A 21,444-nucleotide genomic window follows, 5' to 3' on the forward strand; every position below is an offset into this window, starting at 1 on the left:
AAATGGAGTTGAAATACTACATATGTTTATTTTAAATTTTTGGATCATTGATGGTTGGAATTTTATATTGCTTGAGGACAAGCAATGATTCAAGTGTGGGGGTATTTGATAAGAGTTTATTTTACGTATTTTTAAGTGCATTTTATTAGTTAATTTTGAGTTGATTATTTAGTTTTATAATTAAAATAAAGAGGTTTTTGGTAAAATTATATATTTTTGGTAAAAGTGGATAATATTGCATTTCTATTGATTTTAATAGTAAAAACTTCATTTTTATGCAGGAATAATGAATCAATCACCAAAGGAGGTCAATTGAGGTGAAAAATAGAGATTTGGTGATGAATTTAAGTGGCAACAAGAAGAATGAAGTGAAAAACGTTCAAGTGAGAAAATGCAATACAAGTCAGTTTTGACACTTTTCAGTATTTTGACCATATCTGGAGCTACACTTATCGGATTGAGGTGATTTTTTATACCATTTTAAAGCTAAGAAAGAGACCTACAATTCGTATGAAGACATCGAAATCCATTTCTGCCATCTTCATGGGCAAAACGTTGGAATACAGAAGCTGCACCCTGTGGTCGGAAGTTAAAACAGAGGTTTGAACAGGTGACAGTATTTCGATCATATCTCAGGCTACAAAGCTCCGATTTGGATGATTCTTGAAGCATTGGAAAGCTAACTCAAAGGGCTACAACTTTTGTGTTTTGCACAAAAGCTAGTTCGGCCTTTATGATAGAGAAAATCGCAGATGAAATAAGGCCAAAGTGAATACGCGAGTACACAAAACGTGACTTGTAACCGCGTTTTGTGTAGGCGCGTTTTATAGCCGAAATTCTGCAATTTGACTCAGCCAATTCTCTTGTGTTCATACCACTTTCCAGCTATAAGATGCAAGGGAATTCGGTGCACATGCTTCAGAAGACAAAAGGGCAAGAAAAGTGGCTTATTTTCAAGTCAAAAATATTGGTTTTTGACTATGCTAACAAAGTGGAGATTTGGGAATCAAAGGATAGAATTTGACTTGGAAAAATGGAGCATTTGAGTGTTTTTTATGCAGAGATATGGGGAGAGATCTGGGAACCATTCGTAGCTTAGCTTCTTACAGAAAAACATAGTCTCTCTAGCTAGGTACTTGCAAAGGACAATTGAGGTTTCATCTTGTAATCATCTAAGTTCAAGACAAGGAGATTTTTGGAAGGCTTCACCATATCTTGGCTAAGACTTTCTTTACTCTTTTTGTATTTGTAAATTCATGATGATTTACATTAATGAAGTTATGAGTGTTTCATCATTCATGAGTAGCTAATTTCCTTTATCTAGGGAGTAGATGAAGCTTATGGCCAAATGATATGAAGTGATTGTGATTTATGCTTGTTATGTCTTGTATTAACTTATCTACTTGTGTATGTTGGATTACTTGTTGTTGCTTGATCACCAATAGCAGGTTTATAGTTGTTTTTACTCATTGAGAAATGGTAAAAATAATGGAATGACATAAGTAGAGCTTGAGTAGTATATTCATGAGAATAGAAATACATTCAAGTGGATGAAATCTGCATTTCATGTGTGAATAAGAACAGATTTAGTATTTACCAAGAGATTAGGAAAAACTAATCTGTTTTAACCCATTATTATCATGAGAATGTGATTTTGGTATTTCTGGAAATGAATCCTTGGTTAAACAAGAGCAGTAACAAGTGTTGAATTAATTCATTTTAGATCTTTTGTGTTATAAGTGGAATCTACATCCCTAGATCTTAATATTTAGTGAATTCTACTCCTATTGTGAAATTGCATTTATCTATTTAAGAATTTTTGTAGTTGAATTAAAATCTGAAGTTTCTGCTCAAATTAATTGTAAGTCTAAATAATAGAGTAAATTAGTATCTAATAATTGTTTTAAATTGCTCCTCGTGGGATCGACCCGATACACATCTCGTACTACAATTGCGACCTGTATACTTGCAGTCCAACGGGTGTAAATTCGGAATTAAACTTGCACTTAAAGTAAAAACCCGTCAGCTATTGACTATCTTAACAATTTCAGATTTGGAAAACAAATGCAGCAAATTTGGACCAATGGAAAAGGAGCTTTTGGAGCAGTTTATATAGGGAGCAACCAGGACATTGAGAAATAGACGGGAGAAGCTTGGAGTCTGCAAAAATGTAGCTTTTCCATTCTCTTATTGTTAGATTAGTTTAGTATAGAGTAGTAGTTCATCCTTCTTGTTTATTAGCTAGGCAAAGATGAAGAAGGAGATGAAGAAGGCAAGGAAAGAGCTCATGTGACAAGGGTTATTTTTCCTTTCCAACTCTTTATCTTTTGTATTTGATTCCAAGTTTAGCTAATATACAAGTTCTGGATTTTATGTTTAATATGTGTCTTTAAAGTTTATACCTTGGGTTTGGTTGAACTTTCTATGATTGTTAGTGTTAATCATTTGGCTATTTAACTGCTATGTTTTGAGCAAGTTATTTAGCACTTTGGCTCTTTAAATCATGATTAATCTGGTACCATTAATTCTGATTATCTAAGGTGTTGTTTCTGCAATGAAAATTGAGATTTAACACTAGTTCAAGAAGTGCTAAACATAGGGAGTACACTCACGAAAGTAGAGGTGCACCTATGTGGTTTTTAGTGATTTATTTCATGTAATTTCACTGAAGAAATGAACTTGTAGCTAATTTCATAACCATGAGAATAGGTATGGATTAGTTATAAGTATAATTGATTCACTACGAAAGTAGGATTCAAATGCATAAGGAAATTACACCATAATTAGCCTAGATGTAGTATTCAATGATCCAAATATAACACTTGCATGAGTAGTTAGGGATACCACAACCTAAGGAGCGTTGCCGGGGAAGATTTGGCAATATCGGTGTGAAGAGCAACTTTATTAATTTAGACAATTTTTCTTATTTTTGTTATTTTTGTTGTATCTTGTGTGTTTTATGTCATTTTTTTTTTAGTCAACTTTTATTATTATTATTATTATTTTTTTCTGTTTTAGTTTGTGTCTTGGAATCTATCCTTCTTAACTAATCTTACTTTTGAGATTGTTTAAAAGTAATTTTAGATAATGAGGAGGGTAGGTGAACTGGGAGGACAAAGCTTGAGAAATGAAAGATTGGCAATGGATGGTTACCTAGTGCAAAGCTCCTTCAACAGAGGTAACCAAGAAATTACTGAAGGTATGTTTTTTGAAGATGGTATAAGGTGCTTAAAGGCTAAATTTGATGTTATGATGCTACAAGTTCAAATGGACAAAATTGTGCAGGAAATTGAACAAAGGAGGAATGCAAATGTTTTTAATTCTTATCATGTGATTTGTGACTTGTGTGGAGATTATCATGCTTCTAATACATGTAGACAAGCACAAAATATGGATTATTATGATGAATTAGAGCATTACAATCCTTGTTTTGATCGATATAGTGCTAATTTGAGCAATTCTCCTGCTTATGGTTGGAATAATCAATGTACTTATAGTAATTCTTCATATTTTTATGATTACCAACCTGAATGTGTCCAATATGAATCAAAACCATCTTGGGAGTTGGCAATTGAAATGGTAGCTAATGATTCTAAGCCATCTTGGGAGTTAGCTTTAGAAAAATTAGCTAATGCAACTTCCAACCGTTTTGATAGGATTGAGGAAAGAATAGATGAATTAACTTCTCACTTTGGCAGAATAAATGAGCAATTGAATGCATTGTGTGAGGTTATTTCTTCTAATAAATTGCAAAATGATCCTAGCATGAATGGTAAGAATGTTGTATGTGAAAATGGATTGCATGTTGATGAAAATGATGAATCTCAATTGTGTTTCAATGAGCAAATGTCCATTTCACAAGATAATATCTTTGGAACTAACTTTGAGGCTCAAGAGGTGAGTTTTAATGACTCATTTTTCACCCCTCTTGAGGAGTGCATTGAAAGTGTAGGTTCTAAGGGTATTGCTGCCCAAGATACTCTCATGGCATTCCCGTTGGTAAGTTCTCAAGTGGTGCATATTCAAGGTAATATTTATGAAACACTTGGAATAGGTAAGCCACTTCCATTTCTCACATCATTAGATTATGTGGCTTTCGCGATAAAGCCACCATTTAATGATCCACCACGACAAAAAATGGTGGATTATTCGTTAACTAAGCCTCCTTGAAAAATGAGGTAGTCAAGCTATTGACTTTAAAGAAGCGCTTATTGGGAGGCAACCCAATGTTTGTTTAAGTTTATGTTATTTTGGGGTGATTTTATGTTTAAAGTATATGTTTGAGTTATTTTGTTATTTTTCATTTGTAGGTATTGGAAATGGAAGCAAAAGTGACCAAATGAGGTTAAAAAGGCGAATTTTGATCAAGGAACTCAACCCCTCAATTTGAGTAATTGTTGTTTTTGATTTGTTAGAAGGGGTTAAAATGCATATTTTGATCATTTTACATGTGCATGTATTGAGTATTTTAACAAACAAATGATCTATGATGCATTTTGAGTGATTGGGGTATCATTTGTAATTTTTCAAAGTTGGCTTTCTGCAAAAATTTCGCAGAAGAAAACGCATTTTGGCTGAAAACGCGCCTTAGAATCGCGTTTTCCATAATCGCGTTTTCAATTCTGCGCCTATACTGAAGAAAACGCGCCTTCAAAACGCGACAGGAAGTCGCGTTTTCTAACAAGTCGCGTTTTACAGCCTGATCAAAAATTGAAAACGCGACTTTAAATACGCGACTCCAAGTCGCGTTTTATAACACAGTCGCGTTTTAGATCCTGCAAGATATGTGAAGAAACGCGACTTCACAAAACGCGGCTTGATGGCGCGTTTTGATGAGTCGCGTTTTCGGAGCAAAAAAAAAAAAAAATGCACATTCCTTGATTCTCTTTTTTCTTCTTTTCCTTATATATTTTCTTGTACCTTCAGTTTCTTATTGTGTATTTTTTATAGGTACATCACCAAAACAAGGGCTTGAAGTTACGGATCCCCATTTTGTTTTCTTAAGCCTTTGTTATCACTTTTGTTTCTCATTTTCCATTTTTAGGTTTATATCACTAATGGTTACCAAATGGAACTCATGAAGCGATGAAGACAAGCGAACAACGTACCTTGAAGCTTCATATTCAATCACAACAATAGGGGAGTATTATTTTTCTTTATTTTCATTTTCCTTTTTACACATTGAGGACAATGTGCATGTTAAGTGTGGGGGGAGAATTGAGATTTTATATATTGTATGTGATTGACTTATTAGTTGCAAATATTGGACTTGTGTTAAAATTCAAAATTTTTCTACAATCTTGTCCAAAATTGCAAACTTGCCCCAAAAAAAGTTTCAATTTTTTCGATTTTATCCAAAGGGGTAACAAGTTTCATACCATTAGTAGTTCAAATTTCTTCTACATTTGAGATAAATATATGTGATTTGGAAACTTCTTTTCTCATTTAACTTGGAAATGACTATTATGTGATTATAATTTTGCATTTGTAGGAAAATATATCTTGTGAAGTGGAGAAAATTATGCCTATTTTTTTTTTTTTTTTTTTTGCATATTTAATGAAATTTCTTTTTTTTACTTGATTTTATATAGTTAAGTGATCAATATGGTCAATAGGTGCAATACTCTTCTCATGATTATTCTTTTGAGGAATTTATGTTAAAAAAAAAAAGAGAAAAAAAAAAGATTTATTCTACTCCAATGATTCTTGTACTTAGTAACCGGGAGTCTTCATCTACAAATGTCGACTTTCGCGTAAAACGGTACTTGAATTAAGAGTATGCAAAGCAACTTGAGTATGTGAAGTGTTGAGTAACCGGTGATCTTCATCTAAAAATGTCGATTCTCGCGTCAAAAGGCATTCTCACATCTTAAGTAATATTTAGCTACGTTATATGAATAAATATCCTTTTAAGTAGAATAAAGAGATGATCATGAGTTTAGGAAGCATTATTATTGACCATATGAATTACTTGCTTGTGAAATTGGGAAAGGATGAGAAATGGAATTAAACTTGTTATAATTATGGTATAATTGGCTCTCATTTACTTGATATTATGAGTACTTGAACTTAATTGAATAATTGCATAATGGTTATTTACTTTGTTTTGAGGAAATGAAGTTGAAATGCTACATATGCTTATTTTCAAATTTTGGATCATTGTCGGTTTGTATTTCTTATTGCTTGAGGACAAGCAATGGTTCAAGTGTGGGGGTATTTGATAAGAGTATATTTTACGTATTTTTAGTGTGTTTTATTAGTTAATTTTGGTTTGATTATTTAGTTTAATAACTAAAATAACTAAGGTTTTGGTAAAAAACTACATTTTATGTTAAAATGGCTAAACATTGCATTTTATGGATTTTTATGGTAAAAACTTCATATTTTGTAGGTTTAATGATTCAATCATCAAATGAAGTGCATTGAGAAGATATTTGGATGATTGAAGATGGATTAAAGTGGTGAAAATAAAATATGAAGTGTAAAAAGGAAAAATGCAATTTGAATCAAGAAAAGTCAGGTTTTGACAACTCTGACACGTTTTGGTATTTTGACTATATATGGAGCTACACTGATCGGATCAAGGTGATCTTGGTACCATTTTGAAGCTAAGAGATATATCTACATTTGGTATGAAGACATCAAAGTCCAATTCAGCCGTTTTCATAGTCCAAAAGTTGAAATACCGAAATTCAACTCAGCTGTCCAAAGTGGAAAACAGAGTTCTGACCAGTCTTTAGTATTTTGGTCATATCTCAGGCTAAAAAGCTCCGATCTGGATGATTTTTAGAGCATTGGAAAACTAACTCAAAGGGCTACAACTTTGATGTTTTTCACAAAAGCCAGTTCAGCCTTTATGATAGAGAAAATTGCAGTTGAAGTAAGGACAAAGTGAATACGCGAGTACACAAAACGTGACTTGTAACCGCGTTTTGTGTAGGCGCGTTTTCTGGCCGCAATTCTGCAATTTGCTCAGTCAATTCTCTTGTGCTCTGACTACTTTCCATCTATAAGTTGCAAGAGAATTCGGTGCACATGCTTTAGAAGACAAAAGGGCAAGAAAGTTGGCATATTTTCAAGTCAAAAATAATGGCTATTGACTATCTTAACAATTTCAGATTTGGAAAACAAATGCAGCAAATTTGGACCAATGGAAAAGGAGCTTTTGGAGCAGTTTATATAGGGAGCAACCAGGACATTGAGAAATAGACGGGAGAAGCTTGGAGTCTGCAAAAATGTAGTTTTTCCATTCTCTTATTGTTAGATTAGTTTAGTATAGAGTAGTAGTTCATCCTTCTTGTTTATTAGCTAGGCAAAGATGAAGAAGGAGATGAAGAAGGCAAGGAAAGAGCTCATGTGACAAGGGTTATTTTTCCTTTCCAACTCTTTATCTTTTGTATTTGATTCCAAGTTTAGCTAATATACAAGTTCTGGATTTTGTGTTTAATATGTGTCTTTAAAGTTTATACCTTGGGTTTGGTTGAACTTTCTATGATTGTTAGTGTTAATCATTTGGCTATTTAACTGCTATGTTTTGAGCAAGTTATTTAGCACTTTGGCTCTTTAAATCATGATTAATCTGGTACCATTAATTCTGATTATCTAAGGTGTTGTTTCTGCAATGAAAATTGAGATTTAACACTAGTTCAAGAAGTGCTAAACATAGGGAGTACACTCACGAAAGTAGAGGTGCACCTATGTGGTTTTTAGTGATTTATTTCATGTAATTTCACTGAAGAAATGAACTTGTAGCTAATTTCATAACCATGAGAATAGGTATGGATTAGTTATAAGTATAATTGATTCACTACGAAAGTAGGATTCAAATGCATAAGGAAATTACACCATAATTAGCCTAGATGTAGTATTCAATGATTCAAATATAACACTTGCATGAGTAGTTAGGCATACCACAACCTAAGGAGCTTTTATTTGTTAATTTCTTGTATAAGTGCAGTAGGTTAAATTTCTTATCATTAATTGATAGTCTAAATAATAAAGAAACTTTAGTAATACCGGTAATTGTTCACTCTTCCCTGTGGGATCGACCCGATATATACCCTAAACTACTAGTTGATCTGTATACTTGCAGTGAACGGGTGTAATTCGGTATTTTTTAGCTTGCACGTATGTAAAATACCCGTCAATAGCTTAAGTGATATTTGTTTAACTAAGTTCATGTCCGCATCTCACGTGTACCTCCAAAGGAAGAGAATTTCAATTGCACTCTCGAAACTAGCAATGCCCAATTTGCACCCAACTAGACAGTTAAATATCTTTGTCAATGAGATTTAACTTTCTGCCAAAGGTGAAATCCATTCCGGTTCAATAGAAAAAAGTTCTACATTCTTTAAGGATTTTGTGCTAATTCCAAGGAACGGCTTGGGTAGTGGTGCGGCAGTCCATGGCTGCCATCTGCCCACCTGATGGAGGGCAGCCTGCCCCTCCTACCTTTCAATGCAAATCCTTTTCAGAGTTGTTCACGAAGAATTCACAGCAGCCGACGCTATCCTTTGCGGCACAGGAGGCTACACACAAAGGGGAACCTGCGTTGATTTTCCCACAGGCAGCGGTCGAAGCTCTAGCCAGTCCATTTCGTTTCGCATTGATTGGGAAATTCTCTAGACGTAGACCGAAGTTGGAGGAGGTGAGGAAGTTCATTGCATCGCTGGATTTACGTGAGAACCCGGTGGTGGGCTTGTTGGACGTAAGACATGTGTTAATTCAGTTGAACAATGAAGCTGATTTCCATCGTGTATGGTTTAGGAGGATCTGGTATGTGTCTTCCTTCCCCATGAGAGTATTCAAATGGACCACGGACTTCCATGTTGACAGGGAGTCGTCGGTGGTTCCGCTCTGGCTTCAATTACCAAAACTCCCGCTGCACTTTTTCAATAAGGAGGTGATTTTCCAGATTGCGTCTATGGTAGGTAACCCTTTGCTAGTTGATGCGGCTACCCTTGCAGTGTCACGGCCAAGTGTTGCACGGGTGTGTGTTGAGATGGATTTGTTGCGTTCGACACCGTCGCGGGTTTGGATTGGCAATGGAAATCATGCTGGTTTTTGGCAAGAGCTGGTGGTGGAGAACCTTCCAAGGTACTGCTCATATTGTTTCCGCCAAGGTCACGATGTGGAGACTTGTCATGTTTTAAAGCCCGAGTTGCGAGGAGCATCTGGTCACCATACCAAGACTACTGGAACAACACAACTACGGTTGGCAGAGACGTCGAATACAGACATGCCTGATGGCCCTTTGGAGGGTAATGGAGAAAGGCCATCGGTATTGATACAAGATGCGGCAGTAATTGATGGGGCAAAGGGAGAAGTTAATGAGACTGTGACTGGCAAAGCGCTAGTTGCTCACGATCAGTTAATAGGTGGTACGCCTCACGAAGCTGAGCAAGGTGACCAGGTGCAGCAGTCCTGTGCTACTATACCAGCGCAGCAGGAGAGGAAAATGGAGGAGGATTATGGGACGGTGGCGGTAGAAGGTATCGAGGTGGTGCTGCCACATGACAAAGGAGAGGAACGTTCTGAAGATGTGGGGAGTGGGTTGCCCGCGAGGGTGGTCGTACGTTCTGCTGAGGGGCAAGTTGAAGACATACAAGATACTCAACGAAGGGTCGGTACCCTCTCCCCTAGGGGCAAGGATCTTATCCGACAAGAAGAGTCATCACTAGAGACCGGGCATATAGACACGGGGGGTACCCTGGAACTAGAAGAAGTTGTTCGTAAGGAGCGAATGGATGCAAGGTCGCGTGGTCTCCGGGTTGGTCTCCCGTCAGATAGAACACTACGCTCCATGGTTAGTTCTTCAACAAATTCTTTTTCTGTCCTTTCTGATGATTAAGTTACTTTTTTGGAATATAAGAGGGGTAGCTCGTGCTCCTAATTTAAGGCGGTTAAGGAAACTTATTAAATTGTATGATCTTCAATTGGTGGTTGTTGTTGAACCTAAGTTGAGGGTGGAGTCAATTACTGATATTAGAATTAAATTGGGGATGGATTGTTGCATGTTCAATCATTGGGGTTCTGTTTGGATTTTCTACCGGTCATTGTTTACGTGTCAGATTACAGGGGAGTCTCCCCAACATATAACTATTAGAGTACAATCTCATCTTTTCCAAGACTCCATTATTTTGTCTTGTATACACGCGAAGTGTACGCAGCAGGACAGAGAGGATTTGTGGAATGCACTTTTGCAGGATAAACCCGCCTTCAATCCTTGGTTTTTGGTGGGGGATTTCAATGTGGTCACAAATACAGAGGAGAAGAGGGGTGGATTGCCATTTAGACCGTCGGAGGGATCAGACTTTCTGAATTTTATGGCGCTAGCTGGTGTCAGTGATGCGGGATTCTCTGGGTCAAGGTTTACATGGTGTAATAATCGTTCGGGAACGGCGCGGATCTGGAAGCGTCTGGATCGCTTACTTCTGTGTGGGAGTGCAATGGAGCTACCGTACCAATTCATGGTGCAACATTTAGGCCGTGACCCGTCGGATCATGCTCCCTTGTTGCTATCGGTGGATACGAGGCTAGACAATAAACCCAAGCCGTTTCGTTTCTTAAACATCTGGACCACTCATCCTGATTTTCTGGGGGTTATCAAGGACTGTTGGGTTCATCCAGTCAATGGCTCTCCTTTGCAAGTATTGGCATCGAAGTTGAGGAATGTTAAAAATGCCCTCAAGCAGTGGTCTAGGACGACATTTGGGGATATTTTGAAGGGGTACGTAGTGCAGAGCGTGTGGTAACCGAGTCTGAGACAGCATACGACCTCGATCCTACTGAGCAGCGACGGAGCGAGTTACATCATGCTCGGGCTCGATTGCGCCAAGCGCTTGTAGTTGAGGAGGGTTTTTGGAGACAAAAGGCGCGGGTTAAGTGGCTTTCGGACGGAGATAGGAACACCAAATATTTCCACTCCTTGGTTACGGAAAGGAGACGTAGGGCAGTAATTCATCGAGTCAGGGGTACTGCTGGAGAGTGGATCGAGGGGGAATGCCAAATTGGGGAGGCAGCGGTGGGTTTCTTTAAGGATCTTTTCACGGCAGAGGGGGATCTTCCCTCCCTTACCGGTCTGGAGATCATACCTAAACTGATAACAGACCAGGAAAACTCACGGTTAACGGACATTCCATCTCTTACAGAAGTTAAAGACATAGTCTTTGCTATGGATGGAGAGAGCGCAGCCGGCCCGGACGGGTTTACAGGGAAATTCTTTACCTTTGCTTGGGAGGTAGTGGCATCGGATTTATACCGGGCGGTTGTCAGCTTTTTCTGCGGTGCTGAACTACCTAGGAGTATCACGGCTACCTCAATTGTGTTGCTGCCAAAAGTGGAGAACCCCCAAGATTTTAAGCATTTTCGTCCAATCAGTCTGTGCAACTTTACTAACAAAATCATCTCCAAGCTGTTATCGGCAAGGTTGGCGATGATATTACCCCGGATTATATCTCCACAGCAAAGCGGGTTTGTCCAAGGGAGGCAGATTACAGATAATTTCTTGTTAGCTCAGGAGTTAGTAGCCGATATCGGGAAATCAAATCGGGGTGGCAATGTGGTCATCAAGTTAGACATGATGAAGGCTTATGATAAAGTCTCATGGCCCTTTCTCCTACAGGTGCTACGATATTTCGGATTCAGTGAGACCTGGATAGACATGATTTGGCGCTTAATATCGAATGTGTGGTTCTCGGTACTTGTTAATGGTGGTTCAAACGGCTTTTTCAGATCTTCACGGGGTTTACGGCAAGGGGATCCAATTTCACCAGCCTTATTCGTTATCGGAGCTGAGGTGCTGTCTAGAACCCTCAACACGCTACCCACACAAAGAGGATTTACTCCGTTCAAAGTTCCTCCTCATTGTTCTATAATTACGCATTTGGCATTCGCCGATGACGTGATTATCTTTTCCAGTGGGGCCAAGTCATCCCTACGTCTGATTAAACGGGTTTTGGATGATTATAATGAGGCATCAGGTCAGCGAATCAACCCTCAGAAGAGTTGTTTCCTTACTCATCCACGGGCACCATCTCAGAGGGCAGCGGTTGTTAACCAGATACTAGGGTATAATAAACGCGACTTTCCAATACGGTACCTTGGTTGTCCCTTGTATACCGGAAGGAGCAAGAAGGTTTACTATACGGATATATACAATGCGGTGGCGAATCGGATTTTGAGTTGGAAAAACCAGATATTATCGCTAGGAGGCAGGGTGGTGTTGATTCAGAGCGTGTTATCCTCTATGCCAATTCACTTGCTGGCAGCCGCGTCCCCTCCAAAAGGGATGTTGATGGTCATAGAGAAATTGTTCGCCAAGTTCTTGTGGGGATCTTCGAATTTCGGGGATAAATTCCATTGGATACGTTGGGCAGATTTGTGTCGGCCGAAGGATGAAGGGGGTGTAGGCCTGCGGGGTTTGAAACAGGCCTACGACTCATTTTCCATTAAACTCTGGTGGAAATTTCGACAACAACAATCATTATGGGCAAAGTTTATGTCCCAGAAGTATTGTGCAGGTCATCACCCTTGTCTTGCTGATATTGGGCATCCGGGATCCCAAGTTTGGCAGAGGATGGTTACAATGCAGCGTTTTGGGGAGGATAATATTAGCTGGGTAGTTCGGGAGGGGGCTTTGGACTTTTGGCATGATAATTGGATGGGGTCAGGTGCGCTTTGTGACAAGGTTGAGGTCTTCCATGATCATTCGGTGGTTGATTTTGTAGATCGGCGGGCTTGGAATGTGGACATGCTCCATCAATTCTTGGATGGAGAATTGGTTACGCAGGTTTTGGAGATTGACCCTCCTACCGATAGGGGAAATGATACAATGGTATGGGCATTGACGAACTCGGGTGTTTTTTCCACTGCATCGGCTTACTCATTGATCCGTCAATCCAATGACAATTCTTGGCTTTTTGGTCGTATATGGCAGCAGGGTCTTCCAGTCAAGGTTTCTTTCTTTATGCTGCGACTACTACAGGGGAGGCTCCCTCTTATGGATCGCCTAAAGAGGTTTGGGGTTTGTGGCCCATCTAGATGCTTGTGTTGTCAGAATCCCCAGGAGGAGGATTTGAATCATGTGTTTTGCTCAGGAGAAGGGGCACGATTGGTCTGGCGACACTTCGAGAGTACTGCTGGTGAGTTTAGTGGGGTGCATACGGTGCGTCATATGGTGTGGTCTTGTTGGTTAAGGAGGGGGACTAATGATCGTGTAAAGTTTTTGCATAATATACTTCCTTCGGTGGTATGCTGGGTTTTATGGAAGGCTAGGAATGAAGGGGTGTTTGAAGGTCGGAAGATGAGGATCAGGCCTACGGTGAATCGGATTGTTCAGTTTCTGCATGATTTCCTTCAGTCACGGTTCCCGGGGGTGCAGCCTTCTGCCCCTACATGGGAAGGGTTGCTTCTCGAATTAGGTAGTCATCAAAGGCGGATGGTTATTAGGCCAGTTTACTGGGTAACTCCACGTAGAGGCTATAAGTTGAATTCAGATGGATGTTCTCGGGGGAACCCAGGAAGGAGTGGGGGGGGTGGGCTTGTGCGGGATAGTCGAGGAAATTTTGTATTCGGCTACGCGGAGCCCTTCGGGGTGATAACCAGCATGCAGGCGGAACTTCGAGCGTTGCTATGGGGCGTTAGACATTGTGTGATTCGAGGGTGCTTGGAGTTACACTTAGAGGCGGATTCTCTCACCCTGGTTCACATTGTTCAAGGGACTAGTGCTTGTCCTTGGCGTTTACAGAGAGATCTGGATGAGTTGATGATGTTCAAGCAATATTTCACATCGATCACACACTGCTACAGGGAAGCAAACGCACCTGCAGATCATTTGGCAAATTTTGGTGCTGATTCTAGTGCAGGTCATGTGTTTAATACATTCTCAGAATTGCCGCAATTGGTTAGGGGGGCTATTAGATTAGATCGATTAGGATTTCCTACGTTTCGTACACGGTGTCTGGCATGAATTGGAATAAGAAGCAGAAAAGGCCAATGAAGGTGAAAATGGCGGTTAGAAGGACATCAAGGGAGGAAGATTGACTGCTAAAATCTTCAAAGATCATCCTTCAGATTCACTGGAAGACATCCTGATATGGAAAAATGAAGATTTAATCTTAATTTCAGTTTTTAAATGCTTAAACTTTCACTAGCTTGTAAATTTATTGTCAAATTGTGGTTTGATGGCAGGGAGTTTCGTCCTTTTTTAAGGGGAAACTCTGCCGAAATTTTTATAAAATAATAAATAAATAAAAAAAAAAAAGTTAAAAAACCTTTGTCTGACCTATCTGACGAGATAAATAGTCAGGACTGGATATCTAGTTATTGATAGAGATTTTTTTTTTTTTGTAACCGGGAGGGCTCGAATCCGAGGTCTCTTGCTTACACTCCTTCCCCCGTACCATCCAACCCAACCCTTCCCCTAGTTATTGATAGAGATTAAAGCTTCATGAGTTTATTGTGATAAATTGTTAATTATTGAATTGGTATAATTATGTACTCTTCTGATAGATGTGTTTTAAAATTTATTGTGATATTAACTTGCTCATGCCGGCAGAGAAGTACCTGAGCTACTTATTGCATTGGACAACTTATTTGCTCACTGCATTTGTTAATATTTTCAGAGGAGGATGCATTTTATGAAGAGGCATTTGATCAAGTTTGAGGACTTCTAGAAAAGACTAAAGACTTGTTTAGATCAACCTTACTTCGGTTGTTTTTTAGGTTAACTTTCGTATATAAAATTAGATTATGACAATGAATGACTGTATTTTGTATAAGAGGTTAAATTTGGAAATGATTTTGGTTATTACCAATCACTTACAAATATAAATGATGGGAAGATTTAGAAATTAATATATACAAAATTTTAGTTATTTTGATTTTAATTCTATATAGGACGGCATTATGCCCCGATTTTGGAGTGTGACATGACATCCATCACCGCCCATATGCAATTCTGGTTGTAAGTCGTAGTTTTTACTAGCATTTCAAGTATTAAAAATTAGTTAATTGTGCCTGGACAACAATACATCGTGTGATTCTCTGTCCATCAGGGAAAACTGTCGAGTCAAAAAGTTTCGTGAGCATGGCTCCATGTCTTCACTAACAACTTATAACCAAAGCACTATTACGGTTCACTGCAAAATCCAGCCGCCAATGTAGTGTGTTTTAGAGGCACGGTGCTCTCTGGTGTCAGACCCCTACTTCATCAAGAGAAGAAAAAACAAAAAAAGAAAAAGAAAGATCACGGCATACATGATCCAAAAAAGCTCTTCGTTACTCAGATTACTCTTCTTACCGTAACCTTCACTGTCTACACCAAGAGCGACAATGGTCCCTTCCCTGAAAGAGCTGATTTTTTCTGCTGAACCGAGACAAGTTGTGCCAATATGGTCAATTCCTGTAATGGTTGGTTTTAGTTGTAAATCATAGGACATAATAAGTTTTTTCATAAACTCTGTAACTTAGAGCTTGTTAAAGTACCAAATTTCTCTCCATCTCCGGTTCCAAGAAATAGTTTTAAACTTTTAGTTAGTATGATTTTCGTTGTTGACAAGGTTTTTACTTCACCAAATCTGAAAAAAAAAAAAAAAAAGCTAAACACCCTGTTTTTTATAAGTATACAAATCTTTTATCGAGCATTTGGAGATATTAGGTGTTGATTCCAAAGAAATGATTGTTAACTATTAGTGGCATTTGAACTTCTTTATTATTTAGACTATCACAAGTAAAGCAAGGAAATATATACCACTAACTTGTAACAAAAGTAATAAAAATGATAAAATTATGGTTCTTGGCATTACGAAATTCCGAACCACACTTGCAAGTGAAAATTATTGGTCAATTAAGTTTATTATCTAGCAATTGCCTGGATGGTGAAATTCTGTGGGTCCCCTCCTTAGGTTGAGTGAGACTCTCTTTGGTGTGCCCTGAGTGTAGTTTAGCTTTTCCCCTATAAATGTCTATTGTTGAAAAAAATTAAGTTTATTATCTTGACTAGTTATAACATAATTTTCAAATACATGTAATACACGTTTTTGTCGATATATCAACCATATCTATAACTACTTAACACCTATTACTATGATATGAAATTAGTTATAGATTCATTAAATTCCATAAAATTACATGCAACAAACAATTAAAGCCGCAAAGGTATAACCCTACATTAGTGAGTTAATTTTCTGGGTTGAACACTTCCATGAACTAGTATTGAATCACAATAATTATTGATGAAACAACACCTCTAGATAATCACAACTACAGCCAATTAATCATAATTGTAATAACAAAAGTGCTAAATAACGTGTTCAAGAAATAAATACAATCAAGAAAATAAACTCAAATAACCATGAAAACTTCACTTAACAATCATCGAAGTTGATCCACTCCCTTGGCTTACAAACAACCAAAATATAGAAGTTAAGAAAACAAGAACCAAACATGTATTATAACTAATGTTTTGAAACTCTGACCATTAATTAAATTGGTGAAGTGACCAAATCGAGGTTCAACCAATCGGACTGGTTCAACCTCGATTCTATATATATAGACACACACACACAGACTAGTGCATATAATAAGATATCCCATGGACCAATTTAAGACATCACCTAAAAAAAGTTAAATATTTTTTAAACACTAATTAATTTTTAAAATTGTAAATTCAAACCATATTCTGAAATTAAACAAAATGCATTGGAACTTCTGAAATTAAACAAAATCTAATAGAACTACAAAAGAAAATGGTGATCTTTGAGTTTGAAGATGAGAAATAGAGAGAGTTTGGTTACTCTTTTAGAAATTAGGGTTGGGAACAAAAGATTTGACAGATAAGTTTTATGTTTAAAAATTTGGGTTCATTAAAAAAAAAAGATGGGAAAAATGGCAAATTGTGGCTCACGAGTCAATCCGGGTTGAACGGTCCAATCAATTTTTTTTAGTTTTGACAGATTTTTATGATAAGTCAACACTAGTAGTGAATCGAATCGCTGACTTGGCCAGTTCTGCCTGATTTTCAAAACATTCATTATAACTAAGCATGAGAATCAATACAAGAAATAAAGTAATAGAAAAAAGCCACCTATGTCATCGAATTCCAAACTCTCTATTTTTATTCTCAACTTCATCTATGTCTAACTACATACAAGGATTGGATGAAACTAACTGTACTAAATTATACTATACTAATGAACTAGGAAATTTTAGTAAAACACCACATTTTGTATAGTTTATCTAGACTCCAAAGTTAAGCAAAAACGTTTCTTGAATGACCTATTTATAGAAGAATCAAGGTCCAAAACAACTTGCTGAAGTTTATGCAAATTACTTCTTGAAATGACCATAAGTTGATTCTACAAGTCTCAATGTTTTCTTAGGCAGTTTCCACCAAAATTTGATTAGAAAAATGGTCCAAAAAGATTGTGTGAACAAGATTTTGACATAATGTCTCAATTCATGTGCAACTTTGCTCGCTTTTTTTGGAACCCAATTTACATCAATATCATTAAAATCAGACAAAACTATGGGCAAATTGTCAATAATTGGTCCAATATCATAGAAAACATCATCTTCAGACTTAATAGGTTGAATGACTGATAATACATCTCCTTCGAGGACAAAACTTGGAATGAGCAGGTTATTTGCAAAGATTAAATTTTCCTTTGCTGCAATAGCTTCTGTCACGTTAGATTCTACAATTCCATGGAATTGTTTTGACAACTCAGCCATAAAACAGCCTGTATGATCACGAATTACTATCCCAATATCATAAACTTGCTTCGCTCTGGAGATTGCACCGTCGAAGTTGACCTTATACTGGTTTGAAGGTGGTGCTGACCAGCGTATTGTTGATGATTGCTCGAACATTTGTGAACCATGAGTATTGGCATCTTTAAATGCAGCAAGATAGTTGGACGAGAAATAAACTATTGATAGCGTATCATGTCTTTTCCGAAATCAAACAGAGTGGAATTTCTATTGCTCCAAATCTCATGACACAGAACAGCAAAAAAAACCAGAGTCCGCAGCAGGCAAAATTCTAATAATTTCCTTGATCCAAAGAGTGACACTACTATGATGACATTATTGATCTTCCTCTAGCAAGTGCCCAGATTTGTGTGCATATTGAACAAAGGAAAAATGTGTGGAGGAGATTGCCATCTGTGTCATTGCACAACGGATAGGTCAGATCAACAAGCAACCCTAATCTTTGAAGATTATCTGTTGTTGGTGGAGAATCATGGCAAGCTTTCCATAAAAAATGCTTAATTTTATTCGGCAAACAAAGTGACCAAAGCTTCTTCCAAATCTTATCATGACCCGTACTCGTAGTTGCCTTGATCCAGATTCTGTATTTGAACCACATCTAATTCCCTGATGATATCATATCCGCTCTTGACTATGAATTTAACACTTTTTGAATAGTGCAAATCCAGTGGTCTCTTGAAATAGTTTGACTAAGAGGAATGTTCTTTATGAGCTGTGCCTCCTCTTCCCGAAAACTTTTGTCAATTAAGGGAGTATTCCAACGTTAGAATGAACAATCAATCAGATTAGCCACCTTTGCATCAGATGGTAAAGTATTTGTTGGAGAACAAACACGAAAAGATCTAGGACCTAGGTAGCTACTGATCTATCCAAATTTGTATGTTATCACCCGAGCCTACTCATAGTCGACAACCTATATTTCAGCCTTTCGACCCTCGAGAATACTTCGCTATGTAAGAGATGGACAAGTTACTAACTGAGCTTGCAAAAATCAACATCATGAAAACATTTGGCCTTGAGAATTTTGTACAGAAGTGAACCAGGATTAATTAAAAGCCTCCATGCTTGTTTAGCAAGCATAGCACAGTTGAAAGCTTTTAAGTTCCTAAAACCCAGCCCTCCAAAATTCTTAGGAATCAAAATGGCAACGGGCGTGTTTGGGGCGGGGGAACATTATAAAAATTTCCCCACTGCCCCCGCCCTGCTACCTCCTTGCCCCCCCCCCCCCCAACACTTCCTTGCAAATAGTGGGATTTTTTTTCTAGGGGAGTCAAAATCTTTCTAACAAAATTTTCTTAATATGCTAAGTTTAAAATAATTTCCATCCATTTAAATATATGACATCTAAAAACATTAAATATTAACTTTAATTATAAAGGCATTTAAAAATAATTATATATATGTATAAACTCTCACAATATAAACTAAAATTGTAAAAAATGGCAGCTAACTTTGTTTTACACATATATTTACACACTATAAATTAAAATTTTCAAAACTTAGAGGGGGCCATGGCCCCTATTGGCCCCTTGGCTCTGTCATTGCTTGCAAATGCCCACGGGAGAAGGAAATACAACCACCAAGATGAGTGAAAACAACCAGAATTTTTCAACAACTTGTTACAGCACTTCAAATCAAGTTCATGAACTTCTCAAAAAGAGAAGATTGTCCTTTTTCAATAACTTCATAATCTGGTTACGTGAACCCACAAGTAAAAAAAAAAATAAAAAAAAAATTCAAGTAACCATTTCAACAAATACTACTACTACTTCAAGTGAATCAAGTCCTCAAATATTACTGCTACCTATTACAATACTAAAATACATTAACACGCCATCAAAATATTAAAAATGCAACTACAATGTTGACTAGTTACTTTCTCACATTCATGATTCAACAAGCTCAAAAGTCAGAACATCCAACAAAGCCAACAAACATTTCTGATTGCAAATATTTAGATACTCCCTTGAACAACAAAAAAAGGAACCAGTCACCCTTTCTTCAAAGAGAATAGGTCTTAGTGAGGCTGGCATGCCCATTAATGGGCTTGGACAACACTATCTGGCAGTTACCACAGACCATTACTATTTGGGAATGGCTGAACATAGTTATTCTACATATGCATAAAGATGGAACATACCAAATTCAAAAAAATCAAGTAGAGGAATTAAGCTATAAAAAGACCAGCCAAAGAAATAAATAAGACTAGTATTAACCCAAGGATGTGGTAACTCACATGTTAAAACAGCCCCCACATTTGACATCTCGTAAATATGACACCAAAATAAAGACATCAATAATATCAAACAGTAAAAACCATAGACAAAGGAAAAAGAAAAGAGAGAGTAAGTTACCATTTACTTATTCTGCGACACAATCAACATCTTCTTCTTCATCAAGCAATGTAGCACATGATCCCCCTTCCGAAGTAGAACAAGTAGCTAGACCAAAATAAAGAAATAGTCACATATTTAAGAAACACTAAGAAAGTTGTACTATTTCAAATTAGAAATCAAAACTTTGATTTACCATTTATTTCATATATTTATTTCATTTATTTCATTTAAGTCACATATTTCTTAGTCACAAAGAAATAGTCACATATTTAAGAAACACTAAGAAAGTTGTACTATTTCAAATTAGAAATCAAAACTTTGATTTACCATTTATTTCATTCCATAACCAAGTGCAAGTACACATCAATGTTTCCAAGGTAAGGAATCATAGAGACATGCACAACGAAAAATTTTAAAAATCTTGATTCCTTTAGTAGACCGACCTTTGATTAAATCCATGTGACATATAGTCATTCAAGAAGATTATCTCAATCTATGGACATCTTCTTGAACCAATGGAGATCTGATGCAGAGGGATAAAGTGATTTACGCATGACTTTCACAAGAAATGACCACTAAAGTTGATCAAATGCCTTAATCATATCTAACTTAAGAGATTTAAGACCCTCCTTGCCCTAAATCTTATTTTTAAGATAGTGGTGAAGTTCATAAGAAACAATAATATTCTCAGTAATGAGTCTATCGGGAATAAAACCTGACCAATACTCTAAAATAGATGTGGCAATATAGATAAATGGTTCATAATTGGTTTAGATTTAATGGATGGTGGATGAAATTTATCCAATCTATTTAGATCCTTTTAATAAATGAATCTAAATGGATTAAATGATAACCAATTATTCATTTATAACCCATTTAAATATTTTAGTTTTTTTTTGTTTTACTATTTCTTGTAATATGGAAGATACTTTTTTACGCACATGCGAATTTTAGGTGCATTTGGGTGAGAAAGAGAACAAAGTACTTAGGTTTTATATAAAAAAAAAATTAGAATAGTTGTAAAATAATTTTTCATTTGTTAGCTCACAATTTTCCCAAAAAAAATTCATTCTTAGTTTAGTACAAATATGAGTAGCCAAAAGCTACAGTTTCATAGTTGTAAGAACTCATATGATTAATATACCATCTTACCAAAAAAATATTGTTAAATACCTCCTGTTTCTATATAATTTCAAAGAAAAATTTCACATGAAAAATAATAAGTATAAACTAGTGAAGCACTCTATTATTTACAACAAATTATAGCGTTGCCATGATTTAGTGGAATGGATGGATGAGCAATAATAGAAACCCAAACTCATTTCTACTCAAATAA

General features: G+C 36.9%; 2 protein-coding genes and 1 long non-coding RNA gene across 3 annotated transcripts; 1 reads left to right on the forward strand and 2 right to left on the reverse strand.

The window, feature by feature from the left end:
- Window positions 1-8,404: 8,404 nt before the first annotated feature.
- On the forward strand, window positions 8,405-13,969 carry LOC113740978 (uncharacterized). The gene is made up of 3 exons (XM_072046627.1): window positions 8,405-9,805; window positions 10,071-10,649; window positions 10,703-13,969. The coding sequence occupies exons 1-3, from the start codon at window positions 8,405-8,407 to the stop codon at window positions 13,967-13,969; spliced, it is 5,247 nt and encodes a 1,748-aa protein (XP_071902728.1).
- A 2,990-nt stretch (window positions 13,970-16,959) lies between these two features.
- On the reverse strand, window positions 16,960-17,871 carry LOC140005616 (uncharacterized). The gene is made up of 2 exons (XM_072046628.1): window positions 17,500-17,871; window positions 16,960-17,013 (listed from the first exon to the last, which is right to left on the reverse strand). Exons 1-2 carry the CDS (start codon window positions 17,869-17,871, stop codon window positions 16,960-16,962), a joined length of 426 nt encoding a protein of 141 aa, XP_071902729.1.
- A 1,622-nt stretch (window positions 17,872-19,493) lies between these two features.
- On the reverse strand, window positions 19,494-20,306 carry LOC140005783 (uncharacterized). Its single transcript, XR_011813350.1, has 2 exons — window positions 20,127-20,306; window positions 19,494-20,036 (listed from the first exon to the last, which is right to left on the reverse strand). It is a non-coding gene; the product is annotated as an uncharacterized lncRNA (long non-coding RNA).
- Between the last annotated feature and the right edge of the window lie 1,138 nt (window positions 20,307-21,444).

Source organism: Coffea arabica, chromosome 4e (assembly GCF_036785885.1).
Source record: "Coffea arabica cultivar ET-39 chromosome 4e, Coffea Arabica ET-39 HiFi, whole genome shotgun sequence".
Taxonomy (NCBI): domain Eukaryota; kingdom Viridiplantae; phylum Streptophyta; class Magnoliopsida; order Gentianales; family Rubiaceae; genus Coffea; species Coffea arabica.

Bases quoted from the DNA above. Each gene is read 5' to 3' on its own strand.
- LOC113740978 (XM_072046627.1), top strand. From the start codon at position 8,405: ATGGCTGCCATCTGCCCACCTGATGGAGGGCAGCCTGCCCCTCCTACC. The intron at 9,806-10,070 runs GTTAGTTCTTCA...TTTACGTGTCAG, and splicing joins ATAGAACACTACGCTCCATG to ATTACAGGGGAGTCTCCCCA. The intron at 10,650-10,702 runs GTATTGGCATCG...GCAGTGGTCTAG, and splicing joins TCAATGGCTCTCCTTTGCAA to GACGACATTTGGGGATATTT.
- LOC140005616 (XM_072046628.1), bottom strand. From the start codon at position 17,871: ATGTTCGAGCAATCATCAACAATACGCTGGTCAGCACCACCTTCAAAC. The intron at 17,014-17,499 runs GTAAATTGGGTT...TTTGAAAATCAG, and splicing joins CTGATTTTAATGATATTGAT to GCAGAACTGGCCAAGTCAGC.